The sequence below is a fragment of the Trachymyrmex cornetzi genome, unplaced genomic scaffold, assembly GCF_001594075.2.
Source record: "Trachymyrmex cornetzi isolate Tcor2-1 unplaced genomic scaffold, Tcor1.1 scaffold7, whole genome shotgun sequence".
Lineage (NCBI taxonomy): Eukaryota > Metazoa > Arthropoda > Insecta > Hymenoptera > Formicidae > Trachymyrmex > Trachymyrmex cornetzi.
In genome coordinates, this window is record NW_017300025.1 from 237285 (window position 1) to 254247 (window position 16963).

The following is a 16963-nucleotide window of genomic DNA, read 5'->3' on the forward strand; positions in this document are numbered from 1 at the left end:
ACTTTTGATACAGATGGTCAATTATTTCTATTTTTTTTTGTATTATTATTAAATGAAATTTAGAATAGTCTGTAATTTTTTCAAGTAGTTCTTAATATATTGCATTTGCCTTACAACCTCCTTAATTTTCGTAAGATTTATGAAAAGTGATTTTTACCGATTTAATAAATCATCAGGTTTCATAATTACCATTTTTACTGTATACATTTTATGTGGTACTTGTTACATTGAAACCGTATTAATGTATGAGGAATTTAATGGCAAGCTTCCGGCATCCCGAATGCATGCCTGCGGGAAAGGGAGCGATCGCAGCGCGTTTACTTCGCGGAAATGAGAAGTCTCTTTGCTGAGCAGCGACCGATTTCAATCGGGTCCCTTCCCACGACCAACACTCCGATTGTTCCGCACTTCGGAAGAAACATTTGCCGTTTCCCGAATACGCCCGCTTCCGCTTCCTCGATGACGATATCTTTGGAGATCCTTAGGGAGAAAAAGAGAAATAAAATTTAGAGAGAGATCAAAATAGATAAAAAGAAAGAGAGAGAGAGAGAGATTTCATAGGAAGAAACGTGAAGCTGTAATGGATACTTAATACCCCGAGAATTTTCCTTGTAGCGGATAGGACGCGACACGAAGTTTTTCAAAAGCGAGAGGCCCGACAAAAGGGCTCGCCATTACACGGCGAATCGAGCCGATGCGATGCGTGCAGGGCGCAATGAAACGCTTTCTTTCGATGAGAAGTGGAGGCAAAAGGTCGTCCCTCGGCCACCGTCGAAGCTAAGCGACGCTTGTCGCCGTGGCGTCGGTCGCGTCGTTTCGCCTGATCCCCAGAATGAAAAGCCGGACCGCGGTAAACGAAGTATCGAGTTGCTATTGTCATCGAGTCTCTCGATATTGCTATTGTCAATTTCTCTACCGTGGAATCTAATTCGTTCTCTCTTCTTCTCTTTCTTTCTTCTGTTTCTAACCCGAGTCGTACTTTCTTCCTGCGAATCACACGGCTTCTCCGTATTTTTTTATCGGTCGTTAAAACGATCATATATGGAGAATTGAAGATAATTATATGGAAAATTGAATCCTGATGAAATGTTAACTTTCACATATAACGTAAGGATTAGTAAATATTATATAATAGTTTTCATATATTATGTAGTAGTAGTATTGTAGTGAACAAAGGATGTCATAGACACAAAGCTCAATAATAGTTTTCGATCTATAGTATAGCAAAGATATACTCTGAACACGAGTTTTACACCTTTGATATCCCATATCTCAAAAACTATCCATTATCTGAAAACTATCTGCTCTTTGTGTCTATGGACATCTTTTATTCACCACGTAAGCTACATTATATGTGAAAACTAACTCATTTACCCCAATTTTTTATATAATATAGCATCATATTATGCATTCATTGTGATAAGGAACTTTTTTGATTGATGCCGTTCTATAGTATACGGAGAAAATTTTATATTAAGTTTTAATACACACACAATTTTAAATTACACTTTACTATGTCTTGTATTTTCGATGGACCCTCACAACATGATTCCGACTTAACTTTTACTATGGTAATACTAATTTTTATCACATAAATAAAGTAATTATTTTGTTAAGCCATATTCTAACATGAAAACAATTAATTTTTACTATGGTACGCAAACAAAATTTGCTAGGTATATATTTTTTACTTATCTTTACAATACTAACTTTTATTCAACAAGTTTTGATTTTGTAATAAAAAATTTTTACTATGAAAAAGTGTAAAAATTACGTTGTATTATTGTTTTTAAAAAAATAGCTATAGCATTAAAACTTATGATTTACATGAAGACTGCAGCTACTACCACATTATAGTAATTTTAAATATAAAATTCTCTCCGTGTAGCTGATCCATAAAAGGAGAAAGCAGAGATTATGGAATAGCTATTTTTAAATTAACATTGCTCCGATATAAATGTATATGAAGACTTTAAATTTACACACAACTCTTGAGGAATATGTTAGCTACAACATCCAATAAATGAAAGTCGCCAAAATTTAAGTCAATATTAACAAAAAAGTCAAAAGTGAGAAAATGGAATATGGAATACCGATGAAATTTTGACCATAGTAATAAATAACACAATAAATGAGAAGTCCAAATTTGTTTATTTATACAAACTGATCAAGAAAAATAGAAAACTGTTCAATTTTTTTTTATATTGTACAATAACACAGAAAATATAATAGCATCATTACGAACGTTATTACGCATATGGACAATAAAGAATAAAATTAAATCTTGAATCATTAAATTATGACGTACAATAAATATATTAGCATCTAAAATAAACATTATTCACAAGAATCTATTCCATATTCTCAACCCTCGATGTATTCCACATTACCTGCACGTCGTCATATGACAAATAAAGTCTTTCCGTAACAATAAACAAGTTTGAAATAGCAATTAATCTGCATAATATAGTTTATGCAACATTATTAAAAGCGTCTGTGCAATATAAGCATTACAAAAACTTATCTTCAGTTTGTGAGAACACTTTTTAGAAAAAGCTGCCGGATCTCCTGACGTAACGAAAATGAATAAATGTTAATTATAGCAAAACGCTTGGTCGAACCGAGTTCATTGCTTGTTATGACATGTTTGGTAACAGTTGCAATAACTTTCAGCGATTGCCGCTAGATTGCAATGCTTTGTTTAAAAAATAAGCCACTATTCCATATTAGTAGCCTATGCCATAATCCCTGATTTTACCCTAAACCCAAATAATAAATATTATCCCAGTAGCACATGTTGGTTTTATATACATTTAGAAAACATATAAACGTATATAAACCAATATAGGTGCTACGTGGGATATATTTATGTGAACTATATGGAAGAAGAGGGAGGGGAAAAACTTGAAGGCGATTATACCTACGACAGGATTCTACAAGTTTTCTGATTTTTTATTCCCCATGGCATTCGTACAACACTCGCGCGGATTCCTCACGCGTCAGTCGAGCATACACCCGTACTCGCGTGTGATTCGTGACACACACGCACGCAGATAGCCATGGCCCGAGTTGGTTGGAATAGGTGACTGTCTCCGTTGACGTTAAGCCGACACATTACAGTCTTAGTGCCGTGTCCGAATCTTTTCTTCTTCTCCACAGCTCGAAGATGCGAGGGAAGAAATGGACGAAGAGACGGCTCTCGAAATAGTCGATGCTGACGCACTTTCGACAATCGGAACGCGTACACGCGGCGATTCGATGGTCTCTCAAGATGATCCCGAAAGTCTTTCGTGCTAATCGATTTTGTTGAGGATCGAGTGAAGATTCTCTTGGGAACAATTAAAAATAAATCTTTTCATGTTTATAAAAATAATTTCCTGTACGATTATTACGTAAACTAGCTTCTAGACGATCAATATTATTGCACAATATTATTGATCGTCTGGAAACTCTTGAGCCTCCAAACTATTTATTTTGAACTGTTTAAAGGAGGCATCAGTAATATTGTACGAAATAACTGTATAATAATATTGAGCGTCGAGATGTCACTTAAGAACTCTGTGACTTTATACTTATTGTTAGAAGTTTTGCAGCAATTTTTTTCATTAGAATGAAATGAATTTCCACCGTTAATATTAAACTGCATCAAACGAATCTTGATTAATTATTAAGTGATTTCGGAATTATTGTTAATTGTCAATCGTTAACGTTCAGTTATCAGGTCAATCACGAAGATTTTTGTCGAAAGATATCGTGAAAGTTGTTTCCGGAGTTTCGCCTTCGATAGGGAAGACCGCGACGAATCAATCATTTCAGTGGCAGACATATATTTCTCTTCCCGCGTCTCTCACGCCGTGAGTTTCCTTTCTCTCTCTTATTCTCTTCTTTCCTCCGACTTCTCTTGCGAGATCTCCGACAGGTCGTGGCGGGGGTGAAGGAAGGTGGAGAAGGGACGGGATTGGGTGGAGAACGACAGATCTGGCGTCGTTAAGATAGAGCAGACCGATAGCGCTCCATGGCTAAACTCAAACACGCACACGCGACTCGGCTCTTCGCTTGAAAATACATGGATTATTCGTGCCCAAACACCAAGCTACCGGGTGCTCGGAATATGGTAATCGTCGCCCGAAACCAACATCACGCGAGACATGGCTGTGCGGGGTCAGCAAGGTCACACTCGACTTTTGTAGCTATAGATGGAATTTTCCGTCTACAGTATGATTTTTGAGCTACACCACACAAAAAATAAAATTTCGTTATATTACCATACGTATATAAAAGCTATTAAGGAAGGGAATAAGAGAAAATCTGAAGACCAGAGAGATGTCACTTCTACTGCTCTACTTCCCAAATAATACGCAATATGACATCAAACTGATATAAAATCAGTGAAACTTTTATCAAGTCTTACAGTCGGTCAAGATGACGTCATCTCAACTTTATCGCAACAATTGAATATTACTTGAGTTGGCTATATTTCACGGATATAGAGAAAAATGTTCGAAAGGAATAATCTATTGGTTGGAACAAAAGTTCGTACTTTATTTGTATTGTTTTTAAAAAAATTTGGCGATTATGCAATTCGACAGAGAAAAGTTTCAGTTTTAAGGAGGTTGCAAGGGCATAAAACACATATTAATATTTACGCTTTAAACGAATTACATACATGTGAAAGTTGTGTTCGTAACATTCTGGTTTTATTTATTTTTTATATTATTTTATAGATTATTTATTCTATTTGTTATTAGTTTTATTATTATAAACAAAAATTGTTAAAATAAAAAATAAGAAAAATCTAAATATTTTTATATAAATATATTAAGTACTAAACATGACTTATGCAAAGTTTCATTGAGATTCATCATTAGTTTATAACAAATTTTATTTATTTACTGAACAATTAATGTCTGCATCTCAAGGTATGTCTGCATCTCACTTTACATAAATATTGTTGAATTCATAAAGTATTTATATTAAAAAATTGAGATTTTTATCATTATTTTATAATAATACATTTTTATTTATTTATATTAAAGTACAAATTAAAAAAATATTACTACTTATTGAAATAACTTTTGATCCAGATAGTCAACTGTCTCTATTTCTTTTATATTATTATTAAATGCAATTTAGAATAATCTGTAATTTTTTCAAGTAATTCTTAACATATTGCATTTGCCGTATAACCTCCTTAAGAATCTGTAAAACAAATCTTAAAGGACCGTTTAAAAAAAACGATTTGGAGTGAAAATTTTAAACTTTCACATTAGAATTTTTTGGGTACGTAACAGATGTGCAAAATGAGAAGAAAAATTTCTATTGTATTCTATCTATTTTATAGTTTTCTGTATATATGTAAAAATTACCAAACTTACAAAAGACATATATAGAGGAAAGTCGCCGATACTGACATAGGTCTACTAAAGTGATACCCTCTTATTTCTCAGAAACTAACTATTGCAATTTATTAATACTAATAAAATCATGATCTGTTTAGCTAATTAAAGAAGTACAAACTCATAATTCATATATTGTGGCTTATTTCTATACCAAATCAGCTAAAAACCAATTCTATGAATCCGAGAAGAAAATTCTTACGGTGTCCTTTTGCAAATTGCGTAATTAAAATAATAGTGACTGTATTATTGATAATATTACGTCATTTTAAATGTTTATAGTTTCATAAATTAGTTTTCTTTACAGAATAGGATATAGCCTTATTTATAGAATAGAAATATTGGTATTATTGCCTACTATGTCAGTTTTGGAGCTCATTTTGTCAGACGCTCATTTTTGCATAACTTACGAAAAACTTAATTATTGCAAAATTGCAAACAGTATTATAAAAATTGCTTATATTATACTATCTGATAAAAGACACTTTTTACTTTGTATTTATGTTTTTGAAGTTGTATTTTTACCTTTTGTTTAAGAAATATTGTCTAAAAACAAAGTGGTATGTCAGTTTCGGTGACCTTCCTCTAGTAATCTTTTGAAAGTAGAAATTTTAAAAGCTTTAAAACCTTTTTTAGATTTAGATCAATTTTGTTCATTTTTATACCCCGTACATACCCGAATAATCTCTGAGGAAATAATCAAATTATCTATATTCTGAAGATTCTTTACGCTCGGTGAAGCGTTATTCATTGAGATTTGGGCTCGATAGAATAATCACTTGACAAAAATATCTAACTTTGCGATTAAATCTGCAAAAGGAAGTTTCCGATGTCGTCTTCCGTGGCTGCAAACAAAGGTACCAGATGCTGATCCGGGACTCATTAATTCTACAAGGTTGCTCGATAAAAATTCAGACCCTCCGACAAAGTAGCGCGGAACTTGCTTTCAATAACAAAGTTAGCTGTAATTCAAGATGTCGCTAGTACGGTCATCACGTGGAAGGACCTCCTGGTAAGGGGGATGGACCCAGGCCCCTCGGCCTTTCGTGCGTGCGCCACACTGAGGCCCGGCCCGAATCCGAGGCGCCGAACTTCTAGTATTACACGGACTGCACGGATTAGTCCGCGACAAACAACGTGTCAACGTATTTTGGCCAGTGCGTGCTTTCAGTTTCCGAGAAAGGCGGGACGATAGGAATTCGCGATCAGGTTCGCATCGATCCCAGCAACATTGTTGTCCAATCATGCTTGTAAATCTCGCAATTTCTTTGTTCCGCAAAGTGTGAGGCCTAACGAGCAGTCTGTTTCTTCTCTTCGAAAGTTACTGTTAGATTCGTCATGTCAAATTATACTCAATTTAAGTTACTTTTATTTTTTATCATTTTTACAAGTCACCACTGCTTCTATATATCCAGTATGTTCTTAATTTAACTAAGTCAATAGAGTTAAACAATTTAATACAAAAAATGTATTCAATTTAATTCAAATTTAGTTTATCATTTACTAAATGTATTCACTTTAAAACCACAAGAATGGATTAATTTACATTTTCACACATTAAAAATAACAAAATGTTATTTAACTTAAAGGATTGGATTTCCAGGCTTTGATCTAATAAAGAAAAGCGATAGACACGAACGCTAATGGCAAAGGCATGGGGCTTTTAATATTATCAATATTTCCAAATACATCAGTTTTATCTCTTTCGCAATCGTCATACTTGTTGCAGTCGCGCATCCGGCGATGAAATTATCGTCGAATTCCTGCCAATCGACTTATGTTGGGACGAGACACGCGGTATGTCTTATACGAGAGATCGTTGCAAGCATATCAAGTGGCATCGAACGGACTACGACGTAATTCGGACTTCTGCGTAATTCGATTTTACAACTTCCTCGCGAATCGGCTCTTTTATCGACCTGAGACTCATAATGTCTTCGTGGAGTTACACCCTTTTGATGTGTGTTGTGTCGCGACTGCAAAATGTAGAATTAGCATAATAATTTAATAGTCAACTGTTTACTTCCTAAAAGAAAAATTTTCAAAGGTATGCTTTATATTTCGTAACCTTAATTAAATTTAATTTGTAATTTAATTTAATTTATTGTGTATCCATAGAATTACACTGATTGTGAGATACGAAGAACATGAATACAATTGTTGAGACATCAGCAATGCTGTTGCTATAAAGTCTTCCAGAAACGAATCAGAATAATGATTGACATTACAATGAAACAATACATTACGCATAACTAGAATACAATGAGAATATTTATATACTTAGACTTAGATATTAATGAAGTATCACATACACACGAGAAATGTATGAAGGTTAAAAATATAAAAGATGAAAGGGATCAAAACAATACAAGAAGGAGAATGCAATGTTCGATGCAGATTGATCAGCAGCTAAACGAGAGCACATAAATTTGCCACGCAAATTCGTATTTAGATCCATTTGTTTAAATAGAATCTGATTTAATTTTCGGAATAATTAGCACCGCTAAATTCGTCATCAAAATTTAAGATGTCTTGAATGGGGAAAGATGAAAGGATTCCTATTTAAACACTGCAATGTTTTCTTTTTCTTATTTTACCGAGGTAAGTCGGTCGAGGTAAGGTCTCGTCTTGAGGCGTAACGATCCTTCTGTCCCGAGTTTTTTTTTTCAAGACAACTGGAGGGAGACACAGCAGAGCAGTCCTAAAATTATTTTTCTTATCGGTCAATCACAGTGTCAGATATATATATATATATTTCTATCCTCTATGCACACATACGCGCAAGCACACACCGCGTAACAGCGACCGACGAGAGATCGAGATCCATATCGGAAAAGACAAGGTGCCTCTGTTCTACGTGAGGATTCTCTGGTCGTTCTCTAGCCATCCTCTTCTTCACCTTCACAGATGTGAGCTGTGAAGTAAGTATAGGTCTTCGTCCTGTTTCATTGCCTTCTCGTTCTCTTAATAAGCAACAATGGAAATTCCTCTTCGCCGCATTTATGTTATATGAGAAGATTAAACCTTTGTATTCGTTATGTCGGATGCGTCGTTATCTAGCTTTAATTATGCGACTTTGTCGCGGAAAAATCTTAAATTACTTGTCGGATTCATCTCCGTGTCTACATCGACGAACTAAATAAACGACGTGAGATCTTCGATCTTTATGAAGTTCATAAATATTCTCAGCTTATAATTCTGTTAAGATTGATAGCGAGTTATATGGCTTCATCAACGTCGGTTAGCGTTATGATTATCTGCGATCAAAAACAGGCGCTGCGAAACAGCTATAATTATTGCTCCGGACTCGGCATTATTATTCATGCTATTGTCATACACCGTGAAAGGCTGCTCGTCGTCGTGCATCGCGCACTTGAAATTCGCTGCACCAGGCATTTTGAGGCACGTCGAAAGTGGAGACCGTTCACGAGTGGAGCGAAGGCGATTTCTGGAGTGCGAGAATGTGATCACGATTCCGGTATCGATCGGTCGATAAAAAGATCCGACCATGGCCGTATCGCTTTTCTGGCGACTAGATTTTTCATTCATTTGGCTCCATCCTGGTTTTGCGATGCAATTTCGTATGCGATTCGTGTGCAGTTGCATCGTGTGCGATCACATCAATCTGCATACGGATTCTCGGTCTTTCCTCCACCTCGTCCATCCTTCCCCCGTCTACTCCTATCTTATCTCTTCGTTTATTTTTCATCTTTTCTTCTTTTTTTTTCTCCTTCCTTTTTTTCTTTTTCTTTCCGCGTTCAATCTTTTCCGCCGGTTGGATACGTTTCTCCTTTATTTCCCTTTCTCTCCTCGTCTCTTTTGTTTGCACCTCGCACTTTCGGACACCCGCGAACTCCCACGAACCTCCGGTGGTTCCTATTAAATCCGTCGGTATTGTATTCAAATTGGTTCGAGCTTTCGCGTCCTACCTCTACGTCCGCTCGTCTTTACCTCGTCGCTCTCTCAACCGTTCATCTGGTCGCTTTGTCGCTCATTAAAGGATCCATTAACGGTAGTTAGTGTTGTATTTCATACAACTTTAACATAACGTAGAAAAATAACGTAGCGAGCGCAAAATGTCATAATTTCTCATATTTAATCTTAAATAGGTAAATGATTTAAAGATACGCAATTAAAATCTCGGTAGATAAAGTGTTCAGACATCACTAAAAATTTTTAATTTTATAGTTATATAGTTTTTAACGTCTTTATTATATCAGTTTCCTGGTAGAAATTTCATGCGTTTTTTGAGCAGTTACACCAACTTCTATCTAGTAACTGAGAAGAAAAACTACTGAGACTCCCAATTAGGATGTAACACTTTGTTTGCAATTACTATATACAAAAGTTGCGTAAAATCTGAATCCATTTACTGAATAAAAACACAACAAATAATGGATATTAAATTGATTAATAAGCAAGCCAACTGCTTGTGAGATGGACAGAATAAAACTCTATCAAGTTCTTGTCCATTTCCTACTCAGTATTGGTACAATTAATGGGAATACAGTAATATTAGATAGTAACTGGATAGGTGTCTAGGAAAACTGCATACATTTCTACCAGAGTTATATCATTATAAGATAGGAATGTAAAAATAATGAACTCTAAGACTTTGGCTATCTATGTTTATACTTTTTATTTTCTTTTTCCAATAGAAGGTTTTAAAGAAAACCGCTCTCTTGGAGTAACCATTCCACCTACTTATTTAAATGTTAATATATTCTAAATAACAAGAATTATAATTCGGAAAATACACCGAGAAAAATGGCCTGGTTGGATTAAATAGTAATTCTGATAGAAAATGGACGAATCAGAATTTTCTGATGTTGAGATAACTAGAATTCCGATTGATATAATTATTCTGGTAAAAAAATAAGAATTCTAGTAGATTTTGTCATAAATATTGTATCAACCGGAATTTCGGTTATCTTAACTAGAATTCTAATTTTAACCAGAAAATTCTGATTCATTTTCAACCAGAAATTTTTTTTAGTGTATATTTCTCTTTTTCAACTATTTGCAAAGCGAAACATATACTTGATAACCACCAGAATCGGTAATGGAAAATAATTTTGATAGTTATTCCGTGACAAACCGTGAGATTTTATCATAGCACTTTAAGTCTAATTATTGCCTAATTTTTTCGTGCGTGCGTCGGTACTTCGACTACGTTGGTCGACCCTGGATAAAAAAAAATGCGGTTCGCAAAGAGCCGCCGCACGTTTCATCCTAAGAGAGGAAGAGTGACCGTTAATTCGACAAATTCGGCCAATTGCGTAATTCCGAAAAGAGTCGTTGACCGTCTGGACGCCGCGCCGGGTGGTGCAAAAGACACGAGTAAAAAAAGTTGCGCGTCGCGAGGGCTGCGGGCGGTCAAATTCGCAAGAGGGAGGTAAGAGAGGAGAGGATGATGCGCCTCCACGCGCGTACGCACTCACACCACCTTCTTCGCGTCCAGAGCGCAATACCGGGAACCTTTTCCCCCAAGTTAGCAGTTGTGTCACGTCGCGGCGACTACAAAGCACCGCGATTCCTCCCTGCCTTCTCCTTCCCTCCCCCAACCGTCTTCAGGCCCAACCCGATGCAATACACAACACTTGCATACCATACTTATTTCGTACTTAAGCATCGCACGGAGCGCGTGTGCATCTCTGCACGCACACGAGCGTACATTTCGTCATATATACAGGGTGAGCTGATAATTAAGTCCTCCTTCGAGCTGACATTTGTTTCTTTCTTTCGCGATGCGTATTTTTCTACGGGTATTTATCGTCAGATCGACTGAATTCGAGATACGCGATATATAAATTGAACTTTCGAAATTTAATTGTATGACTTAAGTATCTTATTAATATCCCGAGTCTATAATCGGAGTCTGATTTCATTAATTTTGTTTTCGTTTTGTTTTGCTGCCACTTCCATTTTACTTTATAGTAATTTTTTCATATTTCAGATAATTGCATTTATAAGGCTCGTAATGATTGAATTTTGTCATTCTTTCAATTTTTTTGTGGCTGCGGTTGACAGGTAATAATTTTCCTTGATCACCCCTTACATAAATAGGTACAATGCAGGTTGTCTTCTTTCGTGAATGCGTGCGTGCCGCGCGAATACGCTTTCATGCCGATGAATGATGCATCGCGGACAACGCGCGCCTGCGTTAGCATCGGTGTAAATAATGGATTAATTAATAAAAGTGCACGAAGCCGCGCACGCCCGCACCGGACTTCCTTCTCCTTTTTTTTTTATAGTCTACGTAGTTATTATACCTTTTTTAGAAGATAATTTTCATATCATATACATGGGGCAGATGCAACCCGCACCTTCGAAGCGCCTATGCTGTTTTACTGCGTTTTCGTGTTAGTAAATAAAATGTAGCTCGCTTCATGCCTCATTAATTTTCCTTGAGATTACATTATTGTCACAAATCGACGTTTTATCGCAATAATTTTACTTATTAATAGTTACTCTTAATCCTCCAGAGCTGATAGTGAGTCGACCCATTTCATTCATTTATAAATCTCATTGTAAAAAATGTCAAACATTTCAATATTCTTTACATCTGCAGATTTGGATTATTCTTTATTAAAATTATTTGTTAAAGTATACTTAATGTCCATTCTTTTTCATACAATTATTTCGGCTCCTTGAAATTAATTAGTGCTTTTTAATCCTCGACTACAGCAACGCAACGGGTTATTTGGATTTAAAGCGAAAATTTGTAGACGATTGTAGACTCCATACGGTTAGTACTATTAAATTCTAAATTGTAGATAAAAAAAACTTTGAACCCTTCTCTATTAATCACCGTACGACGAAGATTTATTTGCATTCTTCAAATAGGATGCTTATAACTTAAGTGTAGTTTTCATAGCTATACTTAAGGATTAATTAACATAAATTAAATAAGTCTTACAGACTTAGCGTCAGTAGACGTGTTAAAGGTCCTCTACATAGAGGTCGTGGAGTCTTAAGTCGTAGGAAACCAACCAATCACAATCAAATATAAGGAGAATACTCGACTAGAATTGGTCAGTTTCCTACAACTTAAGACTCCACGACCGTCTACGACTTCTATGTAGAGGACCCTTTACAGATTTTGGCGTTAGCTCCGTAGAGTTGAGTCGATTTTGAGGATGGTCCACGGATGCCACGCATCGCGTCACGCCGAGTGCCATCCCGTTCGCTCGACCGTTTATTTTTAACAGGCATATTATCGTTAGTTTCGATCGAAATGAGAAGCCGACGACCTCCTACGCTTCCTTCTTCGTTTCTCAACGAGAAACAATACCGCGGTGCTTCTTCGTGCGAATGCGCGGACAAGGCGTGGTCGCGCGAGATGCACAACGGTGACGTAGCGTCTCGCGAATTGCTCTCGAGGACTGTCGATTCGTTAATTGCACCGGCTTCCAGAGACTACCAGGAATCTGAGGGATTCCTTAATTGCGCGCTCTCGTCTGGTAACCCGACGAGATTACGTCAGTGATGTGCGCCGCGCTCGATTCCTCGTCGCGACGTCTCGTCTCGTCTCGTCTCGTCTCGCTTCTAAAATCAATTCCGAGATAGTGGACTTGTACTGCCGATAATAATACCTGCATCCTTCGGATAATAAGGGAAAGCAATTTAATCAAATGGTCTTTTCTCAAATCCACTATTATAAATTAAATTAAATCGCAGGAATAGATAAACGTGTTGGCTGACAGAGGCTGACTTTTGACGGGCGAGAAGAAGCAATGAGAATCGATTTAGCATGATGGTATGGGAATCCGAATGGAACGTTGCACTGAAGAAAAATCGTAGATTGAAGTTTAGAATAAAGAAGGGCATTCCCCGACGCTCTGCCGTCCGTCGAACATGCAACACGCGATGATTTACGATCCTGTGTACGGAGCGCATTGCCGAGCATCGCGCGTTGCACTCCAATGAATAACATCTTCCGACGATCGCCATATTTTCTTTTTATTTCTCTCTCTTCCTCTTCCCCTTTCCCGTTACGACACCGCATTGTTCACGTTGGTAATTTTACGGTCCTTGCTTGGTTGATTTTTCATATCCTTCATTAGATGTAGTTCTTTTATTCTCTTTACTAAACTATCTCACGGAAATGTCGCGACAACGTAATTATGTTTCGTATCATTTTAAATTCTTCGAAATTCAATGCATAATATCTTAATTTCTTTGAGTTAATTTCAATTAATTTTAATTAATGATCTTTATCGGTATAAAATTGTGATCATAAATTATGAATTCTAATAACGTAGTGATCGCGATTTCAGCCATACATACCTATATAGTTGCGCTGACAAATCACGTTTTCTACGTAGTATAAATTCTAAACTTAGCGAACTGTTGTCTACGACTGTTGCAGGTGAACCGGCCGCTGACGATGAAGAAGGAAGGTATCCAAACGAGAAACAGGAAGCTCTCGTCGAAAAGCAAGAAGAAAAAGGCTGGCGGTTGCCTAGGTCTCGGTGGTGTCATGGGCGACATGATCAAGGCCAGCGGACACCTTGATCTCGACAACAAGCCCTTCCACTCAGGATTCGGATCGCCAATGGGTAAGTCGAATTCTTGGACTTACAAATATTTTTTCTATTTCAAATTTAATAATTAAAAAAATTTTGAAAAGTTTGTTTTATATACGTATATTATAACACCAGAGACAGAAAGATTATTTTCTACACTTAATTCGGGAATAATCATCTGAAGAATCTTACATCCCAACGGCGAATAAATATTATAAATTGTTATAAAATTATTTTTTGTATAAATATTGTTTAACGTATTCTTTTTTGTTTAATTATTCTTTATGAATCTTTAAATGCAACTCCATTGAAAAAACCTGCAATAAAAACGTTAATTAAAATCTTTATTTTTTTAGAAATACTGTCATATAATAAGCTATTAACGTACTTACTCCGTTAAATATTTGTTTGGTTTCTATACTTACTTTTTTACAAATACTAATAATTGCAAAACAATCAATAATATACAAAAAATGTATTATTAATAATAGGGATTTTAATTGGGGGTGTAAAAATAACTCAGGTGATCGTTTACGTAAAAAATATCAGATGACTATTCCCGCGCAAGGAAAAGACTTAAATTTAGATTTAACTTAGATTAGCGGCAACGCACTTAAGATTCGCAATTGTATGACATTTTTCGGTATAATCATCTTTGTAAACGACTCAATACGACCGAAAAGAATCCACCGTGTCCATCTCTTATGCGAAATTCATGGGCACAGGAAGAGTTTTAAAAGAGCGACGCTTCCCATTATCGTTCCAGGTACGTCGCAGCATCATCACACGATGCATCCGGCGATGCAGCATTACATGTATCACACGGGTGTCGGCGTGGCCGGAGGTCTTCATCAGGGATTTGCGCCACCGGCGCCGCCCCCCATCCACCCGCACTCACATTCGCATTCCCATTCTCATCACATGACGAGTCTTCAGGGTCTGCAGCTGGCGGCCACGACGAACGCAATGGTGAGTGCACGATTGTTACCTTCATCGGCGATTGACCAAAGGCTTCGACCGCCGATAATCGATCAGGATCTACCGCGTAGAGTTTGTCGATTTCTCTCGGGTCGTGAACCGAGTTTAACATGCTGCAACTATCTCGCGATAGCGGAACGATACGACCGCGTCATTTCCAAAATTTCAGTCTTACGTTACTAGGTAGAGAAAGGATCCCGCATTAATTATATGGAAAATTGAGAGTCCCATTGAAATGAATTAGTTTTCACATAGAATGTAACTCGTAATAATGTAGTGAATAAAAGTTGTCGTAGACACAAGGTTTAATAATGCATAATTTTTTAGTTATGATGTATCAAAAGTGCTCACATAGCACAATTTTTACACCTTTGACACTCGAAGTATCCATTACTGAGCCTTGCAGCTATGATATTTTATTCACTATATTATAAGCTATATATTGTATATAAAAATTAACTCATTTCACAGAGACCCAACTTTCCATATAATTAATACAGAGTCCTTTAAAACAATTGAATATATAAAATCGAAACATTATTTTCTCAATGAGACACGTTATTCCAAACATTTCGATGGTTACTGCCAGTGCAGCTTCCGTCTCTGTTTCCAAGCGGTAATATTAATCGCGGCGCGAGAGGAGAGCCTTCACTCACAGAGCGACCGGGGCAAGTAGAGCATCTCAAGAGTGTGGTAATCTTTGTCTGGTTTCAGACCGGCTGGCGATCGGAGTACACATGAATCGCGAGTGACTAGCAGCTCAGGACGCAGCCCACCACTGTCTCGTTGTAATGTAAAAAGAAAGGAAAAAACAGAAAAAAAAAGATAAACTAAACACAAAACCGCTCCTCTTCTCTTTCTCGCACGCGGGCCTCCTCAGCCAAGGGGCCACGATCGATCACTGACGACACGAAAATCCCGACACGCGGGATCCCGGGATTCACGTCCTTGTGCATGGCCGTGAGAGCGCCTGTCGGATCTCTCTTAAGTGAAAGCTCATGTAAATATGTAAAGTTTCATGTAGGGCCATCGAGCCCCGGCCCCAAGTACAAAGGAAAAATCAGCTACTGTATTGAGTCTTATATATGATATATAGCATGTAAATAAATATATAGATACAAGAATTTATATTATATGTGCGCGCGCGTACGAGCGTGTGTGAGCGAGTGCATGTGGAAAGAGCGGATGCGTGTGTGCGTGTGATGACCTGTTTTTAGGCGACTCCTCGGAGGATTCTGGGTGGACGATCAAATACCGGACCGTCGCGCGGGATCATATTACGCGTTACGCGGTGTCTATATAATTGTACACTCTAAAAATTATCGGTGGATTTAAAACCAGCGGTGTTTATAGGTGCCTGCCAAGAAGAGACACACATGACACGGTGTGACACGGTGCATCATTACATCCTTGTTGTTCGCCAATGTTAAACAAGGATGAGATGATCTCTGTGTTGTACTGAGTCGCTTGTTGGAAGGCACCCTATATAATTCACATTGTGTTAGTGTTACTATTAACACCAACATGATGTGAATTTAACATCATGAGTTTTAAATCCACATCATAGTGTTGATATGACCACCAAGGATTATAAAAATCTACTCTATGTCTTGTTAATATTAACATCCATACGGTAAGAATTATATAGACACCGCATGGTGTGTGTGTGTGTGTGAAATCCACATGTATATTTTTTAGAATAGTAAGCCTTAAGTCGTAAGAAATTGATCAATTACAATCGAATGTAAGAACAATCGAATGATCAATTTCTTACGGCTTAAAGGCTTACTACTCTATTGTACACCCTGCTTTAGGACTATAGTACACAGAAAATCTTAAGCGGTAAGACGTAAGCAGTAAGGAAATCAACATGTTGGATTTGCTATTGTTTAAGTTATGGCCTTGCGGTCTCTACTATGATTGGCCAATTTGTTTACTGCTTACATTTTATTTAATTAAGTTTCTTTGTGTGCCATGGCCTTTATTGTCCTCCCGCGCGACGGTCGACGGCGCAAAGATCCACTGGATCACGGTTCGCACCCAAAATCGATTCCGAGTGCG

General features: G+C 37.0%; 1 protein-coding gene across 1 annotated transcript in view; it reads left to right on the top strand.

Annotated features, from left to right (window-relative positions):
* Window positions 1–15722, top strand: part of LOC108767609 (GATA-binding factor C) — a 72755-nt gene extending 57033 nt beyond the window's left edge. The window contains exons 4-6 of the mRNA XM_018517572.1: window positions 13768–13957; window positions 14691–14893; window positions 15617–15722. Of these exons, the coding sequence (XP_018373074.1) occupies window positions 13768–13957; window positions 14691–14893; window positions 15617–15643 (420 nt within the window). The 3' untranslated portion in view covers window positions 15644–15722. The remainder of the gene's footprint in view (window positions 1–13767; window positions 13958–14690; window positions 14894–15616) is intronic.
* Window positions 15723–16963: the final 1241 nt, after the last annotated feature.